This window comes from Cucurbita pepo, chromosome 17, assembly GCF_057944985.1.
Source record: "Cucurbita pepo subsp. pepo isolate OVF chromosome 17, ASM5794498v1, whole genome shotgun sequence".
NCBI lineage: Eukaryota > Viridiplantae > Streptophyta > Magnoliopsida > Cucurbitales > Cucurbitaceae > Cucurbita > Cucurbita pepo.
Genome location: NC_141814.1, coordinates 12515150 through 12530571, shown reverse-complemented (window position 1 = coordinate 12530571; position 15422 = coordinate 12515150). Strand labels below are relative to the sequence as shown.

The window sequence follows — 15422 nt, the reverse complement described above, 5'->3', positions numbered from 1 at the left end:
GGACTTTTAATACGTTTGGTCAAGGGTTCCCCCTTTCCATTTGTTCAAATGTCAATTTTTATTTATTTATTTATTTATTTATTTTCTTCATTTTAATTTTTTTTAATTAGATTATGATTTGTTATTTAATATTTATAAAATATAAGTATTTTAATTTTTTTTTTATAAAATAAAATCCATTGGGTTCAAGAATTCAAAATCATTTCCATTTTTTTTAAATCTTGGAAATTAAAATAATTTCCCTTTCAAAGTATATTAAAAAAATTATAAAAATTTCACATTAAATAAATTATATTTAAAATATTTTATAGTGCTTTAAACAAAAGTTAAAAGCACTTTAACTACTTTACAAAAATATAAATAAAAACAAATTTGTAAAGTATTTATGAGTTAAATACTTTTTGGAGTATTTTTTATCCAATTGGTAATTGAGAAAAGTTTGAAAAGCCTTTTAAATAATATAAACCAAACATGAAAAAACAATTTTTGTCACGACCACATCTTTTTTAAGCTTCGGTCCTCTTTATCTAGTCGTGTTGAGCTTCATATGGTCAGATAAGATGCTTTATAAATCACTTAGTCGTCTTTTCAATTTAGATAAATAACGTTTAATATTATCAAAAAATCAACACTATATATGGAAAAAAAATGGATTGTAACGACTCTAATTCTTTATTTAAGAATAGGGTCGTCACTATATACATGTTATGACTAAGTACGGAAAATCATCTAAAACGACATTCTCGATGAATGAATGACGACATCAGCTATGGAAACCAACGAAAAAGAACCTTATTGATTCGCGAGGATAGCCTTCCCTCTTTGAAGCAAGAAATAGGTAAAGTGATTATCGAATTTGAATATCCTCGATATGGGATGTTACACAAGTTTAGTCAAATGGCTACTTGTAAAATCCATTCCATAGGGGCAATTTACAAAAGTACCCTTTAATAAAAATAAATAAATATTCCTATTCAAATTCCAAATACAAAAGTTCCCAAATTGATGAAGACTTGAAAAGATGAGTTCAATGTGCATTTATATGTTACATCTTCGGTTGCAAAATAATAATTATACTCAGACAACATATCTGTAAGTTACATATCTTCCTGCAGTCTCACTTGGTCTGATGATCTTCACAACTTGTCCACGCTTTAGCCCGTAGTATCTCGCAACTGGGTCGGTCACCTGTATGCGCGGTAGCTAGCACAAAATATGCAACACCATATAAGATTCTCATTCATTTTGTAACAAAAATGTGTTAATACCCCCAAGGGATGTCTCCATGCTACGAGCTTAGCATGTTCGTTGATACTCTACGAGGTTTTAGGTTCCAACTATAAAGCTGAGAAAGCTTGATAACTTAAAGGAATCGACATGAACACAATGCACAGAGTAAGACCCGAATACATCGGTTATTGGGCAAAATCAATAAATAAACACATAGTTCATAGGACTCAGCATGCTATGTATCTAATGAAATCCAAAACTCAAAAAAATTACACTGATAATGTGAGATCCCACCTTGGTTGGGGAGGAGAACAAACCAATTCTTTATAAGGGTGTGAAAATCTCGACCAAGAAGACACGTTTTAAAAACCTTGAAGGGAAGCTCAAATAGGTCAATATCTGCTAGCAGTGAGCTTGAGCGTTATAGATAAATTTGAACATAGTAGGTAAAGAAAACCGAGTAGTTAATCAATAGTTGAGATAACGTAGTAGAAATCCAAAGCGGTATCAAGAATGTATGAGCATATCAAATTTTGATATCGATATTAGAGATGCATTCTAACAATGTAACGTTTTCTGAAGAATTAATGCTAACCTGTGTTTCTTTCACGGTATATCGCTCCAGTAGTGTTTTTTTCTCTTCATTGGAAAGTAACTGGTGCTCAGGAACAAGAACGTGATCTTTGATATTAACTAGTAATTCTGCTTCCTGCATCAACAAATGAAGAAAGGGAAAAAGAGAAGTTATATCTAAAGTAAACTAAGACAGTAGGAGCATGAATGTAGAACCAAGCCAGAGGAGCAATGAACAACTGCCTTGGTCGTTTTATTATTCTTTGACAGAGAATCAAGCAAACTGTTTAGGATTGTTGGGAGAGGAGTCCCACGTCGGCTAATTAAGGGGTTGATCATGAGTTTAAGGAATACTTCTCTATTGGTACGAGGTATTTTGGGGACCCAAAAGGCAAAGCCACGAGAGCTTATGCTCAAAGTTGACAATATCATACCATTGTGGAGGTCCGTGATTCCTAACCCAAACTCTCATATTTTTCATTCTCATATTGCAAAACAAGGAATAAAGGAAGAGAGGATATCATAATTTTAAGTTTTCAGAGTAAGTTCTCCTCAAATTATTGGAAAACGACCCATCTAATTTACTTCTCGAACCGGTGGTTTGGCATTCTTCCTCCTTTTTGTTTGAGCACCTCGATCATTTGTTGTGAGATTGTCAGTTTGCTCAGTTTCAATGGGATTGGTGAAAATCCTCTTTTCGGGATTGTGGAGCTCGAGGTAGGGAGGACTGTTCATCATTGGATGAGGTGCTTTTCCCCTTTTAGGGAAAGAGGCAAAGTCATGTGGGCTAACTTCTTTGCTGTTTGTTAAGTGTTCAAGGTACAATGGAATTTTTAGAGAGATTAAGAGATCGGATGAGGAGGTGTAAGAGGTTGCTACGCTTAATGCCTCCCTTTGGGCCTCAGTCACTAAGCCATTTTGTAATTATGATCCTGACCTTCTTCTTTTAGATCGGAGTCCTTTTTTTGTAACTTGTTTTGGACCGTTTTGTGAGATCCCACATCAATTGGAGAGAGGAACGAGTGCCAACAAGAACGTTGACCCGAAATGGGTGGATTGTGAGATCCCACATTGGTTGGAGAGGGGAACGAAACATTCTTTATAAGGGTGTGAAAACCTCTCCCTAGTAGACCCGTTTTAAAAACCACGAGGGGAATCCCGAAAGGGAAAGCCCAAAGAAAACAATATCTACTAGCAGTGGGCTTGGGCCGTTACACCTTTTGTTTGGACTTGTTCTTTCGTGTCTTTGTACTTTTTCATGTTTCTCAAAACAACTCAATTCTTAAAAAGTAGAAAAACTAAAAACACTCCATAAAATATGTTAAAGAAATGCTTTCACCTGGAAAACTTCCAAGTGGAATTTGGTAGATATTTCACTTATACAGGTGCGAGCGAAAGGGGTCAAATTCTGTTGAACGACCAATATTGCTCTAAAAACATTCTCCGATTTCATGCGGTTGGTATACGTTTTCATTGTCTTGACACCAACCTTCGGTTCTTCTGGAAAGAAAATGTATATCTATACAGAAAAGAGTCACTATAAGAGGAAGGAAACAAATAGAAGAATTAACGAGAAACTTGCAGCCCCTTGTCTGAGACAATACCTGATCAGAGCTATCATTTCTCTTCGCTTTGTTGATCACGATATCTTCTCGTTTCATGCTTTCACCATATTTATTCTTAAATTGCTCTCTGGACATGTCAACCTCAAAGTCTCCAACGAAGTAGCCTCGGTCTTTAAGCATTTGTAACACAGTTTTTCGAACTCTGAAAAGCCTGGTGATTTCCTCCTCTGCTAGCACCATCTTGTCTGTAGCTAAGCCATTGTCAAACAATTCAATACTCAATACCTAAGCTCCAAATGAGTACACAAGAAATAGATAATGCAGATTCTAAATGAGGTAAAATTCATTAGTAGAAACATCAATCTGATTAATTATGTTCCATATTGGAAATTTCAAAACCAATGCAAAACACAGCTTATAGAACACGTTATGGATGTAATAGAACAATAGTTTTCAGAAAATTCAAAACAAGTTGGAGACACCGACAAAGCGAGAACAAGAAAACAAATTTGGTTAGAGCTGGAAGATGCTCTTAATCCCTAGTCAAAGAGACAAAAATTTAAAGAAAATGATTAAATCAGGCTGGAGAAGCACAAACAAGCAACAACAATTTTCAGACATGTTGTACTAGTCCAAGTCCAAGGCCACCACTAGTAGATATAGTCCTCTTTGGGCATTTTTCTTCTTTTTATTCTAAATAACTATGGATGTTTGAATCAACTACAGTACACCTCAACCAACCCTGATGATTTTGCATCCAAAAAGCTTAATATCCTTAGTTGACCACATTGATTTACCTTGTAAACTCAAAATATCTTATAGAACAACCGTTTGATCCTATTACACTAAGTTGCCAAAGAAACTAGTAGGACATTAAATCTTAAATAGCTGACCACCATGGCTTGAATCCATTCTCTCTAAATTGGTTACCTTTTTCCCCCTTCTTCGAATAGGAAACAAAATATCTCATTACTAAGAGGGGGATATACAAAAAAGAATTGAGGTATCCCCTACAAGCCAAGGGGGGTAACAAAAAGGATTCCCAATTAGCGAACATTTGTGATAAACCATAGTTACCAGAAGAGGGCAACAACACAAGTAGACGAAAACAATCCAATTTGTTTCCAAAAAACATCAAGAGTAGAATCACTTCCCAGAAAAGTCGAGCCACCACAGAATTACCACAGAAAAGTTCAAATGAGTTGATAATAAGCCTCTGAACAACCACTGGGAAACACTCAGCTGAAGTTAAAGTATGTTAAAGAGACTGGGCCAACAGGAGGCAGCAAAAGGGCAAAGGAAAAACAAATGCAATCTTCAACTCAAACAATCTCAGAGATTATACCAACCCTAAACTATATTTACAATTACAGGAACCAACGCTATGAAGCGAAACCAAAAGAAAAAAGGAAAAATCCAGTAATCAAAGGAGTACAGAACAGAATACAAGAACCAGAGAGAAAGAGCAATGTAATATCAAGAGCGAAACCTGCAAGAATCTTCGCAAACGAGGGAAATTTATAAATCAACATACAACAGCATCAAAAACTAGAAAAAGAACTACACTCAGGAACCCGACTCAGATCACAAATTCTCAGACAAAAACAAACCTTACTCAACAGAGAGTTACGGCTACAAGATAGAGAAAGGGAGAGACGGAGAGAGAGATTTCGTGGTTTGGCGGCGGCGGTGGTTTTGTGGAACGATGAAGACGGAGAGAGATGGAGGGAGAAGGAGCGGTGATTTTGGGGAAAAGAGTACAGAGAAACGTAAACGCCTCGATTAATATACCCTCCAAAGTTTGACTCGAAAGTCAACAATTTCGGAGTTGGAAGGTTAATCTTTTAAATCAAATATTTAAAAATAAAAATAAAAAATCTCAAATTTGTGGAATAGATTTAGTTTTATTTTATATTATATCTAAATAAATAAATAGATTTAGTTAACGAAATTGAAAAAGATAGGAGGGAGAATCCGTTGAAATTTGAGTTTTTAAAAATAATATTTTATTTTTGCTTATCAAATATTATTGGATTTATTAGACCTTTTACATTTTTTAATAAAAATTATATTAGAATATGAGAATTCTCTGATTAAAAATTGTATTTTAAATATATATATATTAGGGTTTAATCATTGGTTCATTAGATTCTGGGGCAGATGGATCCAGTGCATGATCAATAAGGGTATTTAGATGTCCCATGAGACAAAGCTACTGGTATTAGGGTTTAATCATTGGTTCATTAGATTCTGGGGCAGATGGATCCAGTGCATGATCAGTAAGGGTCTTTAGATGTCCCATGAGACAAAGCTATTGGTATTAGGGGTTGCGTTAATCTAAGGCAATTTCCAATAGTTAGATACTCCGGTTGTTGAAGAACAGAAGCTTGGGGATTGTTATCTAGTTCAAGCTCTTCACCCCCGAGGACCATCTTCAATGGTTTACATGTCAATAGCAGCAACATCTGAATTACCAATGCTAAGGCTAACGGGTAGGAACTAAAATCTCTAATAGAGAAATCAAATGGATTCTGGTCTATCTTTGGGCACAAATAAGAGAACTTGAAACAGTATATCTCCTTATTAGATTGGTCTCTGGTAAAACTTGTCACTTACATTAGAGAATTTTGAGCACTTGCACCATGTTGATGGGTCCTCTTAAGGTTGTTACAATTCAAACATAATTCAAACATGAACATGAACAGAACTCAGAACCAGTTCAAAAGAACAAGAGAAACTAAAGGAACAGTAATCCTAATCTTCACGTAAGAATGTGAGTAACTCCTCTTCCTCTTTGTAAATCACCTTCCCCAACACCTGTAGAAAGCATATGGATTTCAGGGCTGAATGGAGAAGCAACAAATTCTCAGAAACTTGTGATTGGCGCTATTGGTAGTTGATTCAACTGCTCAAAATTGCTGAGTTGCTCCCTCGTGATAGCTAGCTTTAAGTCTGAAAAATGTTTTATCAAGACGATGTTGAATGCCAAAAGCTGTGCATGGAATGAGAGACAGAAGAAGAATCGTTGTGATGAACCATTTTCATTGCGAAGCTGTGTATATAATCCATCGACAAATTTAGCCTGATGCAAAACAAATATTAGCAAGATGGATAGATGGATACGAGTTCGGGTACCACTGGATCTCTTTGTTTAAATCTTGTTGAAGCCAACCGTGAATTAACCTGACCAGCCATCCATGAACACTGCTCAGTTTTCATTTTACACTTTCATGAAAGCAGTTTCAAATGGAAGAAAACTTGATATTACGCAAGAGATTCAGAGTCAAAAACTGAAAGAAAACAAACAAAAAAAAAAAAAAAAAAAAAAAAATCTAAGGAATTTAGATTTAAGCCAACAATGTGCCTGTAACGACCATACAACAAAAAAGATCATCCAGGCGAGTTAGTCGGAATCACTTTCATTTCGCAAACGAAGAAATTGCCACAAAACATTTCGCAAACGAAGAAATTGCCACAAAACATTGAGTTGATGAACATCAGTTCTAGGACAGAGTGCGTTTGCTTTCTCCTCCTCACAAAATCAAACCAAAAACAAATAACAAATCGAAGAAAAAAACAAAACGCTCTTCTTACAAAATATGGACAGAAAGCAGCAGAACCAGTGAAATTTGGCAATGTACCAGCAATTAAAGGGCCTGAGGATCCAGAATCAAGAAACTCAGACGAGTGATGCTGGCGAATTAGCTTTCGCAAGGTTTTGAGTAAATTTTTGGCTGGATCGATAGAACGATCCAGTCAAGAAGCTGAACTTGCATTTCGATTTTCATTTTTCCACTGCAATTTCTACATCCATTAAGATTACTAAAAAAACAAAAGGAGAAGAAGAAAATCATTCAATGAGAACAAACCATTTCGAATGAAAAAATTGGATTCGAAGGGAGAACGAAGAACAATTCTTATATGGAGAGATAACGATGAATTGTTATATATAGGAGAGCGTGGCTCGAATTAGGGTTTTACTTTTCCAGATATCGTGGGGGCTATTATCGTAATTTCCATCGGTCTAAAACAAAAACTTCTCACAACGGTCGAAAACATAGTGGTTTCCATGTTGATAAAAAGACGATTCATGGGTCACTTATGAGATTCATCTAAATTAAAGGACTAAATTGATATTTCAAAATTCATAAAAACTCAAAAATTATATAAATTAAATCTCATTTTAATTTCTAAATTTTTAAATTGGTTGATTTTAGTATCTAATTTTTTTAACTTTCATTTTAATTTAATTTTTTTAACTTTTATATTTATTTCAGTTTAGTCCCTAAACTTTTACCATATCTCTTTTAGTCTCTAAACTTTTGAAACAAACATTTTGGTCTTTTATATATATATATATATATATATATATATATATATTTATTATTTTTTTTTTTGTTGTTTAGTTTCCATTTGTTTAATACTAGTCCCTAATCTACGTGACCCGAAACCACATACTCTCAGTCATATCATTAATTGGTAAAAAAAATAATAATAATAACAATAAAATAAGAAAAAGGATCAAAATAAATTTTTTTATTTTATTTTATGAACTGAAATTAATATTTTAAAAGTATAATCACAAGTCCCATGTCAGCTAATTAAAGAGAAATCATGAGTTTATAGGTAAGAAAGATCTCTATAGAACAAAGTCATGAATAATTGAATTTCGTAAATTTTGTATTAATATACTTCATTTTATTAGCATGTTATTTTAGTTGAGCTAAAAGTGGAAAATCGACATAAGGGTATTTTCGTCTTTTGCAAATCTCGTTTCATAACCATTTAAATTTTCATTTTTTTTAAATTGAGATTATAAATACTATTTTTACATCTACCTTTTTTAATTATCATATGTTTGTTATTGGAATTTTGACAAATAATTTAAATATTTTCTCAACAAATATGAAAAAAAAACAGTTCAATTTTTAAAAATTAGAAACAAAATGGTTATAAAAGAGTCGTAACCATTTCTAAGTTTGGTAATTTAGCAGGTCATTATTGTCAGACGAACACAACTATCTCGTATAGTATGATATTGTCCACCTTGAGCATAAGCTTTCATAGGTTTGCTTTGGGTTTTTCAAAAGGTCTCATGCCAATGGAGAGAGGACCGTGACAGTTGGTATCAGAGTCATGCCCTAAACTTAGTCGTGCCAATAGATGGGCAAATCCTCGAATGTCGGACTCCAAAAAGAAAAAGGAGTCAAGCATCCTCGAAGGAAGGCAGTAAAAAATGACTAAGACTCCAAAAGAGTCGAGCCTCGATTGAAGGGAGGGAGGTGTTGGATGAAAGTGTCCCACATTGGTTAATTTAGGGAATGGTCGTGAATTTATAATCTAAGAATACACTCTCTATTGATATGAGATCCAAAGCAGGATGAGGCCGGTGGGATTTTCATCATCCAACAATTAAATCCTTTCTCCTTGAAACTGAAAGGATCATCCAAAATTTCAATTACTTCATGAACATGAATATTCCTTCGATTTATTTTTTCTGTCGTCAACATCTCACTTTAAACGAAGAGGAGCGAAATTTTTCAGGAGAAGTACGAAGGATGTGTCGAAGTGATAATTGATGATCATGTTTCCATCGATCTCTACAATGGAAAAGAAACAGGCTGAAGAATTCATTCGAAACAGAGCATAGAGTGCTGTGCAAAACGAAAGCGAAAGAGACGTAAAGGAAAGGATCAGATCCATTGCCGAAAACAGAAGAAAAGAATCCGCAAGCAAGCAACGATCGAGTTATTTAGTTCAAAGAAATCAGAATCATTGCATCAGATCAAAAAAAATAGCGAAACACCTGACCTTTTTTGTATTTTCGCGATTGATTCTCGGAGAGGCATTTCCACAAACACCTTGTGTGCTCTGCACTGAACACTAAGGGCGATGAATCGCCGCCACGGAAACAAGCAAAGGAATGTTGTTGAAGAATCGATCGTTGGAGTGGTGGTGATTGTTCATGATTTTGAGAAATCTGGACCTGGAAAATCGGCTTCTATTCAGATTTATAGTGGAACCGAACTGGATCCAAGTGAGCCTTCTTTTCTCCACTTCTTACTCAATTCATTCCAAAATCAAACAAAAACATCAAAGCTGTTAGTCGATCAATTTGTCAAAAAATTTGAATATCCTTCGCCATTATTTCTACACCATAATCATAGCATCTTGACTTCGATCATACCGATATACGAATCTATCCAACATAAAAGTTGTATTTTGTACTTTGGATCTTCTCCAATACATGTTTGAATTTTTTAAAATATGTTCGAGTAAATTAAGGAGTTATTATACAAAATTGAAAATTTTGATAACCTAACGTCCAACAATATCATACCTTGTAGACAGTCATGTTCGTGTAACATGGTATCAGAGTCATGCCCTAAACTTAGTCGTGCCAATAGATTGGTAAATTCTCAAATATCGAACAAAAGACTCCAAAAGAAAAGGAGTCAAGCCTCCTTGAAGGCAATAAAAAATGACTAAGACTTCAAAGGAGTCGAGCCTTGATTAAGGGGAGGTGTTGGATGATGAAAGTCTCACGTCGGCTAATTTAGGAAATGATCATGGGTTTATAAGTGAGGAATACTAACTCCATTGGCATTGACATGAGACCTTTTGGAGAAGTACAAAGAAGAGCCATGAGAGCTTATGGTCAAAATGGACAAAACAGAAAGTTTAAAGACTAAACTTATAATTTAACCGAAAAGTAAATGTTTTTCTAATCTCAATATTTAAAAATTAAAAATCTTCCCTCCAATATCATCGACTAAGCATAGAATATATAACAGTCTTGGGGATCTCACAATCCACCTCCTTAGAGGCCAGTGTCCTTTTGGTGTCTGGCTCACTGTGAGATCCCACATTGGTCGGGAACGGACACTGGCTTATCGTTTGATGTCGGGCTCATTGTGAGATCCCACATTGATTAGAGAGGGGAACAAAACATTTCTTATAAGGGTGTGGAAACCTCTCTCTAATAGACGTGTTTTAAAACCTGAGGTTGATGACGATACATAACAGGTCAAAGCAGATTCTTTCATCCTTGTTTACCTCATTTCGATTAATTTTCATTACGATTCTTCGTCGTTTAACAGGTACGGGAAACGGAAAGACGAGTAAAAAGGCGAAGTTAAAAGAATGGAGAAGCAAAAAAAAGGGTGATGGGTCAAGAATCAGCAACTATAAGATCAAGCTGAAGGTTGATAAAGGGTTTGGAAGTCCAGGAGCTTTTGTGATCACAAATGAACATAAGCACAAATTTTACCTTAAATCAGCTTTTCTCCAAATTCCCAAACTTCATCCCCAAATAATCCACTTTGATTGCAACTCTTGGGTCTATCCATTCAACGTCGCAGACACTCCTCGTGTTTTCTTCTCGAACACGGTGAGTTTTCCTTACTAGTTTTAGTCTTGATCGGTTATATCCTTAAACTTTGAATCACGACATGATTTGTCTAAGTTGATTTGACACAGTGTGATTAATGAAGATGATATTGTGTCACTGTATCTTTTTCCTGCTAATCATTTTCTTCATCGTCTTTCTAATACTCCGTCAAATAATGCAAATAATCGTAATTCAAAGTACAATAACTTGATTATAACTTACTTAGTGTTTTGATTAGAGTTATATTCCAAGCCAAACGCCGAGACCCCTTGTAGAGCTAAGAAAAGAAGAGCTAATAAAGCTAAGAGGAGACGGGAAAAGAGAAAACAAGGAATGGGAGAGAATTTACGAGTACGATTACTACGACGAGCTTTCTAGACTTGAATTGGGCGGATCGTCCTCTCATCCATATCCTCGTAGAGGAAGAACAGTTCAACATCTTAACAGTGGTACACAAAATTCTTCTCTTTCACATTCTTCGTCGTTTCATACCCGTTTTACCTAATCGGAGGCACGAAATAGTACTAATGAATGAATACGAACATCGATAAGTGAAAAACGCTTCGTTTAAAAGCACTTTTTGTTTGTTTGGTGCATGATAAGATGGTTCCATGGAGTTACAAAAATGTGTACCTCCTGATGAGAGGATGAGGCAAAGCAAAGTGAAAGAAATAGTTTCAAGCTCAGTGGAAGCTGCTCTTCAGTTCCTCATTCCAACCCTAAAGGCCCAACACTACACCACCAATCATTTCAACTCTTTTGTTGAATTGGGCCGTTTCTTTTGGGCTTTTTGGGCCCAAAAGCCCAAAAACATGGCCCAATTAGACCAATGGACCACCCTCAAACTCCAAAAATTTATCCCACAAAATCTTTTCCCACAAATTCTTTCCCAAAAAGATGACTTCATCTATCCACATCCTCACCTTCTTAAAGGTAATTTTTTTCTTAAGGTAATTTTTTTCTTAAAGGTAATATTTTATATAGAAATACGATAGAAATAACGAATTTATTTACCTTTTGAAAATTTTAAAATAAGAAATGTTTTTTATTCTCGAAATTTGTTTATGGGCTTAAAAATATTTCTAAGAAAATGAGAAATAAAAAATATTACCAAAAATATAAACGTAAAAAAAAAAAAAAAATTGCCTAGTGTTAAATTTATTTATTTATTTTACCAATGATATAATGTAAAAATGTATTATTAGCATAATAATTATTTTTTTAATTATTAGTAAAATTTGTTTTTTTTTTTTTTTTTTTTTTTTTAATTCAGAAAATGAACGTGTATGGATGGAGGATGATGAATTTGCACGACAAATGCTCGCCGGAACTAATCCTGTGCGAATCACATGCTTACACGTATGTCAATTATGTTTACACTAATATATTTTAAGATTATGTTGCAAATTCAGTGTAAAAATGTGATGTCTCACATTGGTTGGGGAGAAGAACAAACCTCCATTTATAAGGGTGTGGAAACCTTCTCCCATTAAAGCCTTGAGGGGAAGCCTGAAAGGGAAAGTCCAAAGAGGAAAATATCTGTTAGCGGTGGATCTGAGTTGGGTCGTTACAAAAAAATTCTTTCATAATCTCTCCTTTTTTAAATTTGTTTAATGAATGATTGTGATATTTATTTACATTTTTACTTTATAAATCTATTAAATATAAAGTTTCAAAAGTTTAAGAACAAAATCTATTCACACTTACTTGGACAGAAATTTCCACCAGAAAGCAAAGCCAAAGTGGTTAGTACAATAAAAGCTTCTGATATTGAACACAACCTCGATGGTCTTCCCCTTCAACAGGTAAATATATATGTGTATATATATATATATATATCATCTCTTCCTTTATGTTGCTCCTCTCTAAACCTGTAAATCATCGACTAAAACGACTAGAAGGTTTAAATTGTTCATACAAAGGCAAGATTATAACGATATGATGTCAAGTTTTAGTATAGAAATCGACAACAAAAAAAGTTTATACTACGCAAAATCAAGGTAGGAGGATAACAAAAGACGAGACGACATCAAAATAAGGACTTAGAATGACGATTTGTTTTCAACATTCAATGCAGAAAAATGGATATTTCAAAAGTTCGTAGAAATGAAATTTTGGGTTCCGTTCTATTTTAATTCTCGTACATTCTAACTGCTCAAAATATTAGAAAGTTGCACCAAAACATTCAACTGCTTAAAAGGATACTTATGTTGTGAATATTGAAACATTTTAGTGTTCTGAAATGTTTTAGGCAATAGAGGACAGAAGGATATTCATGTTGGATCATCATGACTATCTAATGCCATTTCTGAATAGAATAAACAGTAGCAATGTGTTTGCCTATGCATCTCGAACCCTACTCTTCTTAAGGACTGATTCTACACTAAAGCCTTTGGCCATTGAACTTTCTTTACCATACTCTGAAGCTGGAGGAGAGATAAGTTGGGTTTACCTGCCAGCACCTGAGGGCTTGGAGGCTGCCCTGTGGCAGCTTGCCAAAGCTCACGTCGCTGCCAACGACTCCGTCTACCATCAACTCGTCAGCCATTGGTGAGACCCCTCACCTACTTTCATAGATTCAAGAGTTTGGTATCAAATATAACAAGATAATATCTTTTTCCTTGATGGGTTGTGGAAATATCCACAAATTATTAGCTTAGTCTCTATTCAAGTTTGGCTTTGAATCAGGACTTAATAGTTTCAAAATTTTCTTTATTAGCTTATAATCTGGTTAAATATCATAAACTAAAGCTTTTTAAATCTAAAACCAAAACCGTAGTTGACATGTGAGATCCAACATCAGTTGGAGAGGAGAATGAATAATTCTTTATAAAAGTGTGGAAACCTCTCCCTAGTAGACACGTTTTACAAACTTTGAGGGGAAGCTCGAAAGAGAGCCCAAAAAAGACAATATCTGCTACCAGTGGCTTGAGTTATTACAAATGGTATCAGAGGTAGACACCAAACGGTATGCCAACAAGGATGCTTGCCCCCAAAGGGAACGAGGTATTCCTTATAAGGGTGTGGAAATTCACGTGAATAGGGTATAGGTACTGGGAATTAAATTTTTTTAAGGTACTTAGCAAGACCTACCTGATTTCCTCTATTTTTAACCCAATTCAAACTCTAATTCAATCAACCTAGAATGTCAACTCCTTATCTTTCTCTACAACAATGAAAAAAAAACATTTTCTATTCAAGTTCTCTACAACTCCTTATCTAATCATTTTAAGCCAAAAAAAATCGTTTTGAGATCTTTGTAGGCCAAATATTTGTCCAGTTATTCCTACACAGTTCATGCTGTCAAAGTAAAACGGCATAATATGCAATATTATGTAAATGTTTAGGTTACATACCCATGCAGTTGTCGAGCCGTTCATCATTGCCACTCGCAGACAGTTGAGTGTTATGCATCCAGTCTACAAATTGCTGAATCCTCATTTCAAAGACACCATGCACATCAACTCACTATTTAGAAGCTTCCTGTTGAAACCTGATGGAATCTTTGAGAAGATATTGTTTTCTGGTCAATTCTCCATGGAATTATCTTCTGAGCTTTACAAAGAGTGGCGATTCAACGAACATGGCCTCCCAGCGGACCTGCTGAAAAGGTAACAACAATTACATTGCTTTTCCTTTTGTGATAATAGACGTGTGCCAACATTGCTTTGGTTTCTTAGAAATATGGCTACAAGGGATCCAGATCCAGGAAACCTGTCCGGAGTTCAGCTCATCTTCCCTGATTATCCATATGCAGAAGATGGCCTTGAGATATGGACTGCAATCAAGACATGGGTCAAGAGTTTCTGTTCAATCTTCTATAGAGATGATGACTCTGTACATTCTGATGAAGAACTCCAAGCTTGGTGGTCGGAGATCAGAAATGTCGGTCACGGCCACAAGTTCAACGAGTCGGGGTGGTATGAAATGACCACACTATCAAACTTGGTAGAGGCTTTGACAACTCTCATATGGACAGCAACTGGACTCCATGCTGCAGTGAATTCAGGGCAATATGCATACGCCAGTTACCCTCTTAATCGTCCCACACTGTGTCACAAGTTCATTCCCAGTGAAGGAACAGGTGAATATGCTGAATTCTTGAGTGATCCAGACAAATACTATCTCGAGATGTTACCTGGAAAGTGTGAAACTGCGCTTAACGCTGCATTGACGGAGGTCCTTTCACATCACGCAAAGGATGAACTGTACCTGGGAAGGATGTCATCACACAGCTGGACAGATAATGCAAGGGTCCGGCATAGCTTCAGTGTGTTCAGCATAGAACTTAAAAATATAGAGAAGCGAATAGCAGAGAGAAACAAAGATCCTAACCGCAAGAACAGAAGCGGTCCCGCCAAGATCCCATACGAACTTCTGTTCCCTGATACATCAAATGTTAGTCCAAAAGGAGGGATTGCAGGCAAAGGGATTCCAAACAGCATATCTATGTGATGCAGATTCATGAAATTACTTAAACTAAAAATGTTCAATAAAAAATATGGGCAAGAGCATTCTTTAATCATCTACCTATCCTAATATGAAAAGTCTGCTACCTAATTACTCTATGTTATTGCAAACCCTTCAAAAACAAATCAACCAACAATGAGTTTGGGACAAGTAAAAAGTTATTTTAGCTCAATAAAACTACTCTTAAAAGTTTT

The 15422-nt window shown here is 35.2% G+C and overlaps 2 protein-coding genes and 1 long non-coding RNA gene across 5 annotated transcripts; 1 reads left to right on the top strand and 2 right to left on the bottom strand.

Annotated features, from left to right (window-relative positions):
- Window positions 1–888: 888 nt before the first annotated feature.
- On the bottom strand, window positions 889–5138 carry LOC111778130 (DNA-directed RNA polymerases II and IV subunit 5A). 2 transcript variants are annotated; one of them, XM_023657793.2, is made up of 5 exons: window positions 4979–5138; window positions 3408–3619; window positions 3143–3322; window positions 1826–1939; window positions 889–1203 (listed from the first exon to the last, which is right to left on the bottom strand). In XM_023657793.2, exons 2-5 carry the CDS (start codon window positions 3606–3608, stop codon window positions 1078–1080), a joined length of 621 nt encoding a protein of 206 aa, XP_023513561.1. In that variant the 5' UTR covers window positions 3609–3619; window positions 4979–5138; the 3' UTR covers window positions 889–1077. The 2 variants fall into 2 exon arrangements, with proteins under 2 accessions (XP_023513561.1, XP_023513563.1); XM_023657795.2 differs by having other exon boundaries at window positions 3408–3613.
- A 783-nt stretch (window positions 5139–5921) lies between these two features.
- LOC111778274 (uncharacterized) lies at window positions 5922–7231 on the bottom strand. 2 transcript variants are annotated; one of them, XR_002812502.2, is made up of 2 exons: window positions 7010–7231; window positions 5922–6658 (listed from the first exon to the last, which is right to left on the bottom strand). It is a non-coding gene; the product is annotated as an uncharacterized LOC111778274 (long non-coding RNA). The 2 variants fall into 2 exon arrangements; XR_002812503.2 differs by having other exon boundaries at window positions 5922–6551.
- A 1696-nt stretch (window positions 7232–8927) lies between these two features.
- Window positions 8928–15283, top strand: LOC111779047 (linoleate 9S-lipoxygenase). Its single transcript, XM_023659101.2, has 9 exons — window positions 8928–9405; window positions 10469–10758; window positions 10997–11207; window positions 11362–11691; window positions 12032–12117; window positions 12474–12563; window positions 13010–13308; window positions 14106–14369; window positions 14439–15283. The coding sequence occupies exons 1-9, from the start codon at window positions 9261–9263 to the stop codon at window positions 15211–15213; spliced, it is 2490 nt and encodes an 829-aa protein (XP_023514869.2). The 5' UTR covers window positions 8928–9260; the 3' UTR covers window positions 15214–15283.
- Window positions 15284–15422: the final 139 nt, after the last annotated feature.

Bases quoted from the DNA above. Each gene is read 5' to 3' on its own strand.
- LOC111778130 (XM_023657793.2), bottom strand. From the start codon at position 3,608: ATGGTGCTAGCAGAGGAGGAAATCACCAGGCTTTTCAGAGTTCGAAAA. The intron at 3,323-3,407 runs GTATTGTCTCAG...TTTTCTGTATAG, and splicing joins GAAATGATAGCTCTGATCAG to ATATACATTTTCTTTCCAGA. The intron at 1,940-3,142 runs GTGAAAGCATTT...TTGTTGATGCAG, and splicing joins TCCACTTGGAAGTTTTCCAG to GAAGCAGAATTACTAGTTAA.
- LOC111779047 (XM_023659101.2), top strand. From the start codon at position 9,261: ATGAATCGCCGCCACGGAAACAAGCAAAGGAATGTTGTTGAAGAATCG. The intron at 11,208-11,361 runs GTACACAAAATT...GTGCATGATAAG, and splicing joins AGTTCAACATCTTAACAGTG to ATGGTTCCATGGAGTTACAA. The intron at 12,564-13,009 runs GTAAATATATAT...GAAATGTTTTAG, and splicing joins ATGGTCTTCCCCTTCAACAG to GCAATAGAGGACAGAAGGAT.